The following is a 14,230-nucleotide window of genomic DNA, read 5'->3' as shown; positions in this document are numbered from 1 at the left end:
TCACCCTCACACACACACCCTCACACACACGCACTCACCCTCACACACACGCACTCACCCTCACACACACGCACTCACCCTCACACACACCTCCACACACAACCCCTCGCGCACACACACCCTCACACCCCCCCAGCACACACAAACACCTCCACACACACACCCCTCATACACACCCACCCTCACACACACACACCCACCCTCACACACACACACCCACCCTCACACACACACACCCACCCTCACACACACACACCCACCCTCACACACACGCACCCACCCTCACACACGCACTCACCCTCACACACACGCACTCACCCTCATACACACGCACTCACCCTCACACACACCCTCACACACACACACACACACTCACCGGCTGAACGGGGGGGGGGGGGGCTGAGTCGGGGGGGGGGCTGAGTCGGGGGGGGGGCTGAATCGGGGGGGGGGGCTGAGTCGGGGGGGGGGCTGAGTCGGGGGGGGGCTGAGTCGGGGGGGGGGGCTGAGTCGGGGGGGGGCTGAGTCGGGGGGGGCTGAGTCGGGGGGGCTGAGTCGGGGGGGGCTGAGTCGGGGGGGGGCTGAGTCGGGGGGGGCTGAGTCGGGGGGGGGCTGAGTCGGGGGGGGGCTGAGTCGGGGGGGGCTGAGTCGGGGGGGGCTGAGTCGGGAGGGGGCTGAGTCGGGGGGGGGCTGAGTCGGGGGGGGGCTGAGTCGGGGGAGGGCTGAGTCGGGGGGGGGCTGAGTCGGGGGGGGGCTGAGTCGGGGGGGGGCTGAGTCGGGGGGGGCTGAGTCGGGGGGGGGCTGAGTCGGGGGGGGGGCTGAGTCGGGGGGGGCTGAGTCGGGGGGGGCTGAGTCGGGGGGGGCTGAGTCGGGGGGGGCTGAGTCGGGGGGGGGCTGAGTCGGGGGGGGCTGAGTCGGGGGGGGCTGAGTCGGGGGGGGCTGAGTCGGGGGAGGGCTGAGTCGGGGGGGGGGCTGAGTCGGGAGGGGGCTGAGTCGGGGGGGGGGGCTGAGTCGGGGGGGGGCTGAGTCGGGGGGGGGCTGAGTCGGGGGGGGCTGAGTCGGGGGGGGCTGAGTCGGGGGGGGCTGAGTCGGGGGGGGGGCCTGAGTCGGGGGGGGGGCTGAGTCGGGGGGGGGGCTGAGTCGGGGGGGGGCTGAGTCGGGGGGGGGCTGAGTCGGGAGGGGGCTGAGTCGGGGGGGGGGCTGAGTCGGGGGGGGGCTGAGTCGGGGGGGGCTGAGTCGGGGGGGGAATGAGTCGGGGGGAATGAGTCGGGGGGAATGAGTCGGGGGGGGGGGATGAGTCGGGGGGGGGGGATGAGTCGGGGGGGCTGAGTCGGGGGGGGGGCTGAGTCGGGGGGGCTGAGTCGGGGGGGGCTGAGTCGGGGGGGCTGAGTCGGGGGGGGCTGAGTCGGGGGGGCTGAGTCGGGGGGGGCTGAGTCGGGGGGGGCTGAGTCGGGGGGGGCTGAGTCGGGGGGGCTGAGTCGGGGGGGGCTGAGTCGGGGGGGGCTGAGTCGGGGGGGGACTGAGTCGGGGGGGAATGAGTCGGGGGGGGCTGAGTCGGGATGGGGGGGCTGAGTCGGGATGGGGGGGCTGAGTCGGGATGGGGGGGCTGAGTCGGGATGGGGGGGGCTGAGTCGGGATGGGGGGGGCTGAGTCGGGGGGGGGGCTGAGTCGGGGGGGGGCTGAGTCGGGGGGGGGGCTGAGTCGGGGGGGGGGCTGAGTCGGGGGGGGGGCTGAGTCGGGGGGGGGCTGAGTCGGGGGGGGGGCTGAGTCGGGGGGGGGCTGAGTCGGGGGGGGGGCTGAGTCGGGAGGGGGGGCTGAGTCGGGAGGGGGGGGCTGAGTCGGGAGGGGGGGCTGAGTCGGGAGGGGGGGGCTGAGTCGGGAGGGGGGGCTGAGTCGGGAGGGGGGGGCTGAGTCGGGAGGGGGGGCTGAGTCGGGGGGCGGGGCTGAGCCGGGGGGGGGCGGGGCTGAGCCGGGGGGGGGGCGGGGCTGAGCCGGGGGGGGGGGGGGGCTGAGCCGGGGGGGGGCGGGGCTGAGCCGGGGGGGGGGGGGGGGCTGAGCCGGGGGGGGCGGGGCTGAGCCGGGGGGGGCGGGGCTGAGCCGGGGGGGGCGGGGGTTGAGCCGGGGGGGGGCGGGGCTGAGCCGGGGGGGGCGGGGCTGAGCCGGGGGGGGCGGGGCTGAGCCGGGGGGGGGGGGCGGGGCTGAGCCGGGGGGGGGGGGCGGGGCTGAGCGGGGGGGGGGCGGGGCTGAGCCGGGGGGGGGGCGGGGCTGAGCCGGGGGGGGGGCGGGGCTGAGCCGGGGGGGGGGGGCGGGGCTGAGCCGGGGGGGGGGGGCGGGGCTGAGCCGGGGGGGGGGGGCGGGGCTGAGCCGGGGGGGGGCGGGGCTGAGCCGGGGGGGGGCGGGGCTGAGCCGGGGGGGGGCGGGGCTGAGCCGGGGGGGGGGCGGGGCTGAGCCGGGGGGGGGCGGGGCTGAGCCGGGGGGGGCGGGGCTGAGCCGGGGGGGGGCGGGGCTGAGCCGGGGGGCGGGGCTGAGCCGGGGGGCGGGGCTGAGCCGGGGGGCGGGGCTGAGCCGGGGGGCGGGGCTGAGCCGGGGGGCGGGCGGGGCTGAGCCGGGGGGGGGCGGGGCTGAGCCGGGGGGGGGCGGGGCTGAGCCGGGGGGGGGCGGGCTGAGCCGGGGGGCGGGGCTGAGCCGGGGGGCGGGGCTGAGCCGGGGGGCGGGGCTGAGCCGGGGGGCGGGGCTGAGCCGGGGGGCGGGGCTGAGCCGGGGGGCGGGGCTGAGCCGGGGGGCGGGGCTGAGCCGGGGGGCGGGGCTGAGCCGGGGGGCGGGCGGGGCTGAGCCGGGGGGGGGGCGGGGCTGAGCCGGGGGGGGGCGGGGCTGAGCCGGGGGGGGGCGGGGCTGAGCCGGGGGGCGGGGCTGAGCCGGGGGGCGGGGCTGAGCCGGGGGGCGGGGCTGAGCCGGGGGGCGGGGCTGAGCCGGGGGGCGGGGCTGAGCCGGGGGGCGGCGGGGCTGAGCCGGGGGGGGGGGGGGCTCCCGGGCCGGTACCTCAGTCTGGGTGGTGATGCGGTAGTTCATGTTGCTGACACACTTGTTGAAGCAGCTCTCCGTCATCTTGTTGTAGAGCAGCAGGAAGTCCCGGAGCTGTAAGAGGGAGAGAGGCGGTTAGTGCAGCAAGGTGGCGCGCGCAGGCTGAGCAATGTCTGCTCGCAAAACCTTCCCTCACATTCCGCAGCTCCGCCATCTTGGCCCGCTGACCCCGGCCTGGCCGTCACTTCCGCTGACCCCGGTTCGCCGTCACTTCCGGTGACTCCGGCGTCGACGTCATTTCCGGTGACCCCGGCCCTGCCGTCACTTCCTGGCGGCGGCCGTTTGGGCTCCTGGGCCGAGAGGAGCAGAGTCTGACCCGCTGCCCCGCTCCGGACACTGCGGACAGCCCCGCTCCGGACAGCGGCCGGTGAGGCAAACAGCCGGGTGGGCGTGGGGCAGCTAGTCTGAGTGAGTGGGCAATGGAGGGTGATGGGGAGAGGGGAGGCAGCACAGTGGTTAGCACTGCTGCCTCACAGCTCCAGGGTCCCAGGTTCGATTCCCGGCTGGGTCACTGTCTGTGCGGAGTCTGCACGGAGTCTGCACGGCCTCCCCGTGTGTGCGTGGGTTTCCTCCGGGTGCTCCGGATTCCTCTCTCAGGTTAGGTTGGGTTACAGAGATTGGGACGGGAGTCAGCTGGGGAAGAGTACTCTTTCAAAGGGCTGCTGCAGGCTTGATGGGCTGAATGGCCTCCATCTGCGCTGTAGGAATTCTATGGTTTTAACTGGAACTACTGATGGGATGAAGTGATGACGAGTATTTTGGGACCAGGTTTTGAATGATCCGGTGGTATTTGTTGGAAGATCTCAGATTGGCGCTGGTTGGGGTGAGGTTGGTCATTTCGGTGATTGTTGAGAAACCTGAACTTGTGGGGAATTGTTCACGGCTGCGCTTTAGATGTTTGACCAGGGAGTGTACAGTAAGGTTTGACCAGGGAGTGTACAGTAAGGTTTGACCAGGGAGTGGACAGTAAGGTTTGACCAGGGAGTGTACAGTAAGGTTTGACCAGGGAGTGTACAGTAAGGTTTGACCAGGGAGTGTACAGTAAGGTTTGACCAGGGAGTGTACAGTAAGGTTTGACCAGGGAGTGTACAGTAAGGTCTGGGCAGGGAGTGTACAGTCAGGTTTGGCCAGGGAGTGTACAGTCAGGTTTGACCAGGGAGTGTACAGTCAGGTTTGACCAGGGAATGTACAGTAAGGTTTGACCAGGGAGTGGACAGTAAGGTCTGGGCAGGGAGTGTACAGTAAGGTTTGACCAGGGAGTGGACAGCAAGGTTTGACCAGGGAGTGGACAGTAAGGTCTGGGCAGGGAGTGTACAGTAAGGTTTGACCAGGGAGTGGACAGTAAGGTTTGACCAGGGAGTGTACAGTAAGGTCTGGCCAGGGAGTGGACAGTCAGGTTTGACCAGGGAGTGTACAGTAAGGTTTGTAGTGATTTATATTTATTGGCACGTGTTCCGAGGTACAGTGAAAAGTATTATTCAGTGTACAGTCCAGGCAGATTCCATACATGAAAAAAACATAGGACAGTTTATTACTGGCCGTGTTGGCATAGTGCACAGCATTGATGACACAGCGTCACTTGCAGAATCAGATGAAGTTCCTCAAAGATATTGTAGATCCAAAGATGTGCAGGTTAAGTGCATTAGCCACCTAAATTGTCCCTTCGTTAGATGGGGTTTCAGGGATAGGGTGCAAGCCTGGACTTAAGTGAGGTGTTCTTTCCAAGGGCTGCTGCAGATCCGATGAGCCGAATAGCCTCTTTCTGGAGTGTAGATTCTATCAGATAAAACCAAAAAGTTTACAATATTAATTGAGAATGATTGTAGTTAGAATACTTTAGAAGAAGTGAGACTGAAGATTGAAGTGGATAGTGTCACACTGGAACAAGTAGAGAAGTTTGTCTGTTTTTGGGCTAATAATAACAAGATAACAGGTATGATGCAGGAGTTAGGCGAGTAGAGTCAGCCGATAGTAATTTTGTGAACATGAAGGATGTGTTCACAACGTGAAAAAACTCCTAAACTGTTATATTCTGTCCACTTTCCTGTCTGTCCCTGAGGCGTGGACAATAAGTAAAGATCTGTGGGGAAAAATTGAGATGTGGATACTAAGATGTTTGTTAAAAATTCCGTATAAGGCCCATAAGACAAATGTAGAGGTATTTGAAATTGCCTCTTTGAAAGGGCGAAATGAGCTCTAAAGAAGTGACCTCCAGAAAAGAAAATGCCAGTATTTCAACCATTCGGAGCAAAAAGGCAAGAGGGAATTCTAGTGGAGAACAAAGTGGAGGGGTCAGCCTAGGATGATGGATGTCACAGAGTGGTTCCTAATGAGCTGCAGTGGATGTTTGAGGGTGGTGTAAGAGCAGATACCTTGGTAGGAGTAGCTGCAATGCAGCAACAGTGGGGGTGATGGTGGTACGGCTGGTGTGACAAAGGGGCTTCCACATGGTGGTAGGCAGCCCACACTGTTTAATGAAACAAGATGCTGAGAGAAATAATGAAGCTGCAGAACTAATTCTGTAATTGGAGACTAATTACACCCCTGACCTTGGTAAGATCAACCTTGCTCACTGTCTCCTCTGAATAAATTCTCTAAAACTGTACACACCTCAAACAGCAATTAGACACGTAGCAAACTGAGTGCCTCTTGGATCATGCTGTGTAACAGAAAGCTCCCTCTGTGACATACAAACATCTTACAGCTTGTGTTGCATGCTGCCTTGTCCCTCCCTGCCTTTGTAACCTCCATCCCACTCTGCAGGCCCCTGATGCATGTCTTCCTCCCTCTTTCATCCCACCATTAGCATCTTGGGCCCCACACTTTGCTATTCCTTCTTGTAACAGTCGCTTGTAGGATTGAGTGTGAAGAACAGGAATGCACTTTACCAGCATCGGTCTGCCTAGCTGTTTATTCAGGGTAAGGGTTGTTTGTTGCAGACTAGGATCACGAAACTATAACTACTGTATTAAATGTATGCTTTAATTAGTTAAAGGAGTAACATTTCAATTGTTAAGTGAATTAGTATTGAGAATAATAGCACAGTAGTTTGAGAGGTATTAATTAAAATTAATAGTTTAAACAAGGTAGTCACTAGATTATTTAAGAAGGAATAGAGATTTTTTCTTCGGTTATGGATGGGAAGTTGAGATCTGTTGCTTGTCGCTTCCTGTGCCATGTAGGAACTTGAGGACACTCTTGTGATGAATGTAGAAATTGTTATTTGTGGCAGTAATGTTATTCAATATCCTGGTTTAAAATACATACAGGCAGTGTGTCTACTAAAGCTGTAATTAAGAGTCATAAAAGGTGAGGTAATGATTGATTTTAACCATTTACTTGTTTACAGAGAGATGGCTAATGGAATAATGTTTTGATTGCTGGAGATTCCCTGGACAGTAGCTAATTTATGAGGGATTGTATTTCGTCCTAATTAGGCAGGTCATGGGACATCTTGGCGGGATACAGATAATCTAATTAATTGGAGAGGCCGGGTTTGTCTGTCATTTTGCCGTAGGATTTGAGTCTGGCAAGACTGAAGGATTTTCAATTTGCTCGCCAAAAGGTCTCCCAAGATCTGCACAGAGAACAAGTCATCTGATTGTTAACTTTATTTCTGAATGGATTGTGAACTGCATTGGGATGCTTTGTTTGAATATATATGGTGGCCATTGTAAATAGTGAGTGAATGTTTTTCCTTTGATTTAAGAACTGTTTAACTGTTATTTCTTTCATGTCAATGTGGTTTAAAATACAGATGGAGGGCGAGAAGGTAAAATCAAGCACTAGTGTTTTGTGCTTAAACAAAGGAGATTACAATGGGATGAGAGAAGAACTAGCTAAGGTAGACTGGGAGCAAAGACTTTATGGTGAAACATGGAGAACCTTCCAGGCAATTTTTCACAGTGCTCAGCAAAGGTTTATACCAACAAAAAGGAAGGACGGTAGCAAGAGGGAAAATCGACCGTGGATATCCAAGGAAATAAGGGAGAGTATCAAATTGAAGGAAAAAGCATACAAAGTGGCAGAGATTAGTGGGAGACTAGAGGACTGAGAAATCTTTAGGGGGCAACAGAAAGCTACTAAAAAAGCTATAAAGAAGAGTAAGATAGAGTATGAGAGTAAACTTGCTCAGAATATAAAAACAGACAGTAAAAGTTTCTACAAATATATAAAACAAAAAAGAGTGGCTAAGGTAAATATTGGTCCTTTAGAGGATGAGAAGGGAGTTTTAATAATGGGAAATGAGGAAATGGCTGAGGAACTGAACAGGTTTTTTGGGTCGGTCTTCACAGTGGAAGACACAAATAACATGCCAATGACTTATAGAAATGAGGCTATGACAGGTGAGGACCTTGAAAGGATTGTTATCACTAAGGAGTTAGTGATGGGCAAGCTAATGGGGCTAAAGGTAGACAAGTCTCCTGGCCCTGATGGAATGCATCCCAGAGTGCTAAAAGAGATGGCTAGGGAAATTGCAAATGCACTAGTGATAATTGACCAAAACTCACGAGACTCTGGGGTGGTCCTGGCAGATTGGAAATTATCAAATGTGACACCACTGTTTTAAAAAACGAGGTAGGCAGAAAGCGGGTAATTATAGACCAGTGAGCTTAACTTCGGTAGTAGGGAAGATGCTGGAATCTATCATCAAGGAAGAAATAGTGAGGCATCTGGATGGAAATTGTCCCATTGGGCAGACGCAGCATGGGTTCATAAAGGGCAGGTCGTGCCTAACTAATTTAGTGGAATTTTTTGAGGACATTGCCAGTGCGGTAGATAACGGGGAGCCGATGGATGTGGTATATCTGGATTTGAAGAAAGCCTTTGACAAGGTGCCACACAAAAGGTTGCTGCATAAGATAAAGATGCATGGCATTAAGGGTAAAGTAGTAGCATGGATAGAGGATTGGTTAATTAATAGAAAGCAAAGAGTGGGGATTAATGGGTGTTTCTCTGGTTGGCAATCAGTAGCTAGTGGTGTCCCTCAGGGATCAGTGTTGGGCCCACAATTGTTAACAATTTACATAGATAATTTGGAGTTGGGGACCAAGGGCAATGTGTCCAAGTTTGCAGATGACACTAAGATGAGTGGTAAAGCAAAAAGTGCAGAGAATACTGGAAGTCTGCAGAGGGATTTGGATAGGTTAAGTGAATGGGCTAGGGTCTGGCAGATAGAATACAATGTTGACAAATGTGAGATTATCCATTTTGGTTGGAATAACAGCAAAAGGGATTATTATTTAAATAAAATAATAAAATATGCTGCTGTGCAGAGAGACCTGGGTGTGCTAGTGCATGAGTCGCAAAAAAGTTGGTTAACAGGTGATTAAGAAGGCAAATGGAATTTTGTCCTTCATTGCTAGAGGAATGGAGTTTAAGACTAGGGAGATTATGCTGCAATTGTATACGGTGTTAGTGAGGCCACACCTGGAGTATTGTGTTCAGTTTTGGTCTCCTTACCTGAGAAAGGACGTACTGGCACTGGAGGGTGTGCAGAGGAGATTCACTAGGTTAATCCCAGAGCTGAAAGGGTTGGATTACGAGGAGAAATTGAGTAGATTGGGACTGTACTCGTTGGAATTTAGAAGAATGAGGGGGGATCTTATAGAAACATTTAAAATTATGAAGGGAATAGATAGGATAGATGCGGGCAGGTTGTTTCCACTGGCGGGTGAATGTAGAACTAGGGGGCATAGCCTCAAAATAAGGGGAAGTAGATTTAGGGCTGAGTTTAGGAGGAACTTCTTCACCCAAAGGGTTGTGAATCTATGGAATTCCTTGCCCAGTGAAGCAGTTGAGGCTCCTTCATTACATGTTTTTAAGGTAAAGATAGATAGTTTTTTGAAGAATAAAGGGATTAAGGGTTATGGTGTTCGGGCCGGAAAGTGGAGCTGAGTCCACAAAAGATCAGCCATGATGTCATTGAATGGCGGAGCAGGCTCGAGGGGCCAGATGGCCTACTCCTGCTCCTAGTTCTTATGTTCTTAATTCTGTGCTTAAATTAAAGTTTTGTTTTTATATAAATACCTATTGGTCAGAGTCATCACTGCTGAGGTGAATTATCCTTTCCTCACACTTCTACAAATTAAAAATTGTTTTGGGTTCCCGTCCAGTATCATAACAAAAGTTGGGGTCTGGTCTGGTAACCTGCCACCTGAGGGACCAGGTATGTCGGAAGTGTTTCCAGCTGCTTGAGCTCAAGCTCAGGATTTCCAAACGTGGGACAGCTGATGTCACTGCGGAGCATTGTGGAATTTCCTGGATTGTACATTCAGGAGGTAGTCATCCCGCAGGCAGGGAAAGGTCAGGGTAGGAGATGGGAAACAGTAGGTGGATGTGTCGGAAGTGGAGGTATCTTCAGGGTGTGTGCCACTCTCAAACAGATACCCCGTATTGGAGACTGCTGGGAGTAACGGCACCCTGAATGAGTACAGTCCAGACCATGGCGCTAATGAGCAAGGAACGGCAAAATATAGAATATAATAATAATAGCAGTATTTACAGGAGATTCCATTGTTGGGGGAACAGGCGGTCGTTTCTGTAACTGTATTGTGAGCTCCACGTGCTGTTTTACATTCCTGGTGCCAGGGTTTAGGTCATCACCGAGAGGGTGCAGAATATTCTGCAGAAGGAAGGGAGTGTGTTTGAAGTTGTACACATTGGGACCAGTAACGTACACTAAGAGAGGCCAGATATCAAGATCCTGGATAAGATTTTCAGGTGCTGTGGAGTAAGAGTAGGAGTTTAAGGGAAGTAATTTTTATTCTTTTTTTTTTAATTTAGAAAACCCAATAATTTTTCTTCCAATTAAGGGGCAATTTAGTGTGGCCAATCCACCTACCCTGCACACCTTTTGGGTTGTGGGGGTGAAACCCACGCAGACACGGGGAGAATGTGCAAGCCCCACACGGACAGTGACCCAGAGCCGGGATTGAACCCGGGTCCTCAGTGCTGTGAGGCAGCAGTGCTAACCCACTGTGCCACTGTGCTGCCCTTGCTCAAGGGTAGTAATTCTGGATTACTGCCAGTGCCCTGTGCTCGCCAGAGTAGAAATAGGAAGATGGGAGGATCAATGTTTGACTTTTGAGGCATGGTGCAGGGGGAGGTGTTTTAAGTTATGGTGGCATTGGGATGAGTCTGGGCAGGAGGTATGCATTCAAATGAGACAATTACCACCTCAACTGGACTGGGACCAATGTCCTTTTGGGGCGATTCATTGGTGAAGCTGGGGGAGAACTTAAGTTGGCAGGAAGTGGAGACCGGCGTCTGGATGCAGTAAAGAGGAATAAGATGCTGAAGTGAGAGTGTTGGACAGCACTGGAGAAGGAAGTGGATCCATATGAGGTAGCAGGGAACTAAGAAAGACTACAAGGAAAACGAGGATCATGCATGTCTGCAAACTCAGCACGTGGTGAATAAGTTTTGTGAGCTACAAGCAGCTATGTGAGAATGTGAGATAGTGATAAAAAGGAAAAATGGCGAGAACTGAGGGCTTAATGTTTAGGAAAGAGGGAGTGGTGGTGTGGGGTTATATTGATTAAAGACATTGCAATGTTGGTAAGAGTGGATGTCTTTGAGGGGGAAAGGACAGAATTTATTTGCTTAAGTCGAGAACTGAGATGGGAGCGAGAGAGGAACAAATCTGGGAAAATTGCAGAGAAATGCAAGAACCAAAGAGTGAAATGACCCAAATATCGATTGGGATAATGTTAGAGTAAAGAGAGGAAGCGGTGGAAAATCTGAAATGTGTTCAGGACAATGTCCTTGATCAGTATGCTGACAATCCAACTGGAAAAGAGGCAATGCTGGGGAATGAGGTGGGGCAAGTGCCTGTGGAGGAACTCTTGGGTGAGAGCGATCATTGTATCATAAAGTTTAGTTTAGTAATGGTGAAGAACAAAGGACATATCAGACTTTGAAATGAGAAAAGAGCTAATTTGAATGGGGTGAGAGGGGATCTAGCCAGGGTAAAATGAAACCAATGGCTTGGCAGGAAAGTTTGTTACAGAACAATTAGTGATGGTTATTGAGGAGATGTTTCCGGTACAGGCAAGGTACGTTCAACAAGGGTAAGGGGACCAAAGCCAGAAAACTCTTTGGGTGGCGAGGGAGATAGAAATAAAAATGACACAACAAAGGAAGGTTTATGATGCATGTCAGGTGAATTCTTCAAACAAGAACCAGGCCAAATTGAGAGAGGAGGTGAAGAGGAAAATGAAAGACTGAGAGAGAATGAGAATAAAACTGCTGCATTAAAGGGAATTCCGAAATTTACCAGTATGTAAATAATCAGGAGGAAGGGGACCTATCAGACCTTCTCAAGGGCATTAGGGCAATAAATACTGGCCCAGCTAGCAGAATCCACCCACATCTCATAAAGGGATAAATGTGCTGAGAGAGGCACAGGTGAAGGTTAAAGTACTCAGTAAGTACTTGGTGTTGTTGTTGATTGAGGAAGAAAATGCTGACAAAATTATTGGTTGGAGCAGAGATGATGGTCATATTGGTTGGGGTGAAAGTTGATAGGATATATTGGAAAGACTCGAGTACTTGGAGTGGATAAGTTGCCTGGCCAGGATGTCACCCATCCCAGGTTGCTAAAGGAAGTGAAGGTGGAGACAGTGGAAGGACTTGTCATAATCTTCCGCTGTTCCCCAGATACAGGGGGTGGACACGAGGTTTGGAGAGTGGGTCCTGGGAGAACCTTATTCAAGAAAGAATGAAAAGACATTCTTTGTAACTACAAAGCAGTCAGTTTAACATCAATGGTGCGTAGGGTTTTAGAAACAATAATCGGGGGGGGGGGGGGGGGGGGAATCAATGGTTGGTGTGAGAGGTTTGGGTTAATTAAGGAGAGCGGTGTAGATTTGTAAAAGGCTGTAATTGTGTTTGACTTTTTGAATGACGTAACAGAGAAGGTTAATGAAGAGAATGCGGTGGATGTTGTTTGTGTGGATTTGAAGAAAGCCTTTGACAAAGATCCAGGTGAAAAGCCAGTGAACAAAATTGAAGCTCAGAATAGGAGGGTCAGTGTCAGCTTGGATAGAAACGTAATTGGCTAAAGGGCAAACCATCAAGTCATAGTAAATGTTTTCTTTCTAGAGGGGTGGAGGGTCAACAGTCCTGTTCCCCAAAGGTCAGTGCTAAGACCACTTTTTAAAATCAATATAAATGACTTGGATATTGGAACACAAAATAACATTTCACAATTTGCCGTTAATACCAAACTTGGAGGAGTGGCAAACAGTGAAGTGTGAGGTAATGGTGCATTTTGCCAGAACGAATAAGAGGCAATAAAGACTTAATAGTCCTAAAGAGTGTGCAAAGACATGGAACGTAGGCATTGCTGGGCCAGCATTTATTGCCACTCCCTAATTGCCCATAAACTGAGTGGCTTTTTCCATCGTTTCAGAGGGCAGTTAAGAGTTGACCACGTTTCTGTGGGTCTGGAGTCACTTGTAGGTCAGATGGGGTAAGGGCGGCAGATTTCCTTCCCTAACAGACGTCAGTGAAGCAGACGAGTTTTTATGATGATAACAGTGATTTTATGAATCATAGAATGGTTCAGATTTATTGATTGAATTTAAATCCCACCAGTTGCCTTTGGTGGGATTGGAACCCGTGCCCCCAGAGAAAAAGCTGGATCACTAGCCCAGTAACAATACCACTATGCCACTGTCTCCCCCAAATAGATCTTTGAAGGTGGTACAAAGAATAATACAGCACAGGAACAGGCCCTTCGGCCCTCCAAGCCTGTACCGGTCATGATACCACCCTTGGCCAAAACCCTCAGCCCTTCCTTGTGCCATATCCCTCTATACCCATCCTATCCATGTGTTTGTCAAGATGCCTTTTGAACGCCGTTAATGTATCTGCTTCCACAGCCTCCCCTGGCAACACGTTCCAGGCACTCACCACCCTCTGCATAAAAAACCTGCCTCGCACATCTCCTCTAAACTTTGCCCCACCGACCTTAAACCTCTGCCCCCTGGTGACTGACCCCTCCACCCTGGGAAAGAGTGCCTGCCCCTCCACTCCATGGCCCTCATAACCTTGTCGACCTCTATCAGGTCACCCTCAACCTCCGTCTTTCTAATGAAAACAGCCCGAGTCTATTCAGCCTCTCCACATAGCTAACACCCTCCAGACCAGGCAACATCCTGGAAAACCCCCTCTGCACCCTCTCCAAAACCTCCATATCCTTCTTCTACAGTGTAGGAGGAGGCAATTCGGCTCATCGAAACTCCAGTGATACTCTGAAAGAACACCCCCTCTACACCCATGAACCCACCCAATCTCCAAATCTCTGGACACCAAGGGGCAACTTTATCATGGCCAAGCCACCCAACCTGCACATCCCTGGACCACGGCAGGAAACCGGAGCACCCAGAAGAAACCCACGCAGACACGGGGAGAAAGCGCAAACTCCACACAGATAGCCACCTAAGGCTGGAATCGAACCCAGGTGGAGGCAGCAGCGCCAACCAGCGTGCAGCCCACTCTTGAGCATTCGTGACAAGAAGGGACATTGATTGATTAGTGCTGTCCTGCGAGTACGTGGCTGATAGCATGAGCAAGGTCTGTATCAGAAGGAGATACCAGTCCGAGGCAATGGAAGAGCTCCGATGTGACTGCTTGGAGTCAATGGATCGGTCCATATTCAAGGAGTCAGCAGCGAACCTAAACGAGAATGCACGACCATCACAGACTTCATCAGCAAGTGTGTAGAAGATTACATACTTCTACACACTTGCTGATGAAGTCTGTGATGGTCGTGCATTCTCGTTTAGGTTCGCTGCTGACTCCTTGAATATGGACCGATCGGAAACCATGGTGTAACTGGGAGATTTGCTCCCTACTGAAGGGCAGGTTTAAGGCATTCAAGACAATCGACCCTGACCTATACAAGAAATTCATGTACGACCTCTGCAAAGCCATCAGGATGCCAAGAGACAATACCAGACTAAGCTCGAGTCACAGACTAACTACACGGGCTCTCATCAGTTGTGGCAAGGCTTAAACAACATAACGGGTGACAAAGCAAAGACGAGTATAATCTCCGGCAGAAGCGCTCCCCGATGAACTCAATGCTCATTTCGAGCAGGAAACCAAAAAACCATTGTCAACTGCCCTAGAATCGCCAAGCAGA

At 53.1% G+C, this 14,230-nt stretch overlaps 2 protein-coding genes across 9 annotated transcripts in view; one reads left to right on the top strand and one right to left on the bottom strand.

Annotated features, from left to right (window-relative positions):
* timm10b (translocase of inner mitochondrial membrane 10 homolog B (yeast)) overlaps nucleotides 1-14,230 on the bottom strand; it is a 34,610-nt gene that overhangs the window by 9,321 nt on the left and 11,059 nt on the right. Inside the window, exons 1-2 of one of the 4 annotated variants that reach the window (XM_038818043.1) lie at nucleotides 4,662-4,747; nucleotides 3,037-3,132 (exon numbers count right to left, since the gene is read on the bottom strand). In XM_038818043.1, the coding sequence (XP_038673971.1) occupies nucleotides 3,037-3,102 (66 nt within the window). In that variant the 5' untranslated portion in view covers nucleotides 3,103-3,132; nucleotides 4,662-4,747. Of the gene's footprint in view, nucleotides 1-3,036; nucleotides 3,133-3,214; nucleotides 3,286-4,613; nucleotides 4,748-14,230 lie in introns of those variants that run through there. The other 3 variants (XM_038818040.1, XM_038818041.1, XM_038818042.1) reach the window with 3 other exon arrangements.
* LOC119977288 (arfaptin-2-like) overlaps nucleotides 3,300-14,230 on the top strand; it is a 126,386-nt gene continuing 115,455 nt past the window's right edge. For 3 of the 5 annotated variants that reach the window (XM_038818039.1, XM_038818038.1, XM_038818034.1), the window contains exon 1: nucleotides 3,300-3,445. The gene's annotated coding sequence lies outside the window, so the exon portion shown is untranslated. Of the gene's footprint in view, nucleotides 3,487-5,807; nucleotides 5,998-14,230 lie in introns of those variants that run through there. The other 2 variants (XM_038818036.1, XM_038818035.1) reach the window with 2 other exon arrangements.

The sequence above is a fragment of the Scyliorhinus canicula genome, chromosome 14 (genome assembly GCF_902713615.1).
Source record: "Scyliorhinus canicula chromosome 14, sScyCan1.1, whole genome shotgun sequence".
Lineage (NCBI taxonomy): Eukaryota > Metazoa > Chordata > Chondrichthyes > Carcharhiniformes > Scyliorhinidae > Scyliorhinus > Scyliorhinus canicula.
This window is presented reverse-complemented; position numbering and strand designations above follow the sequence as displayed.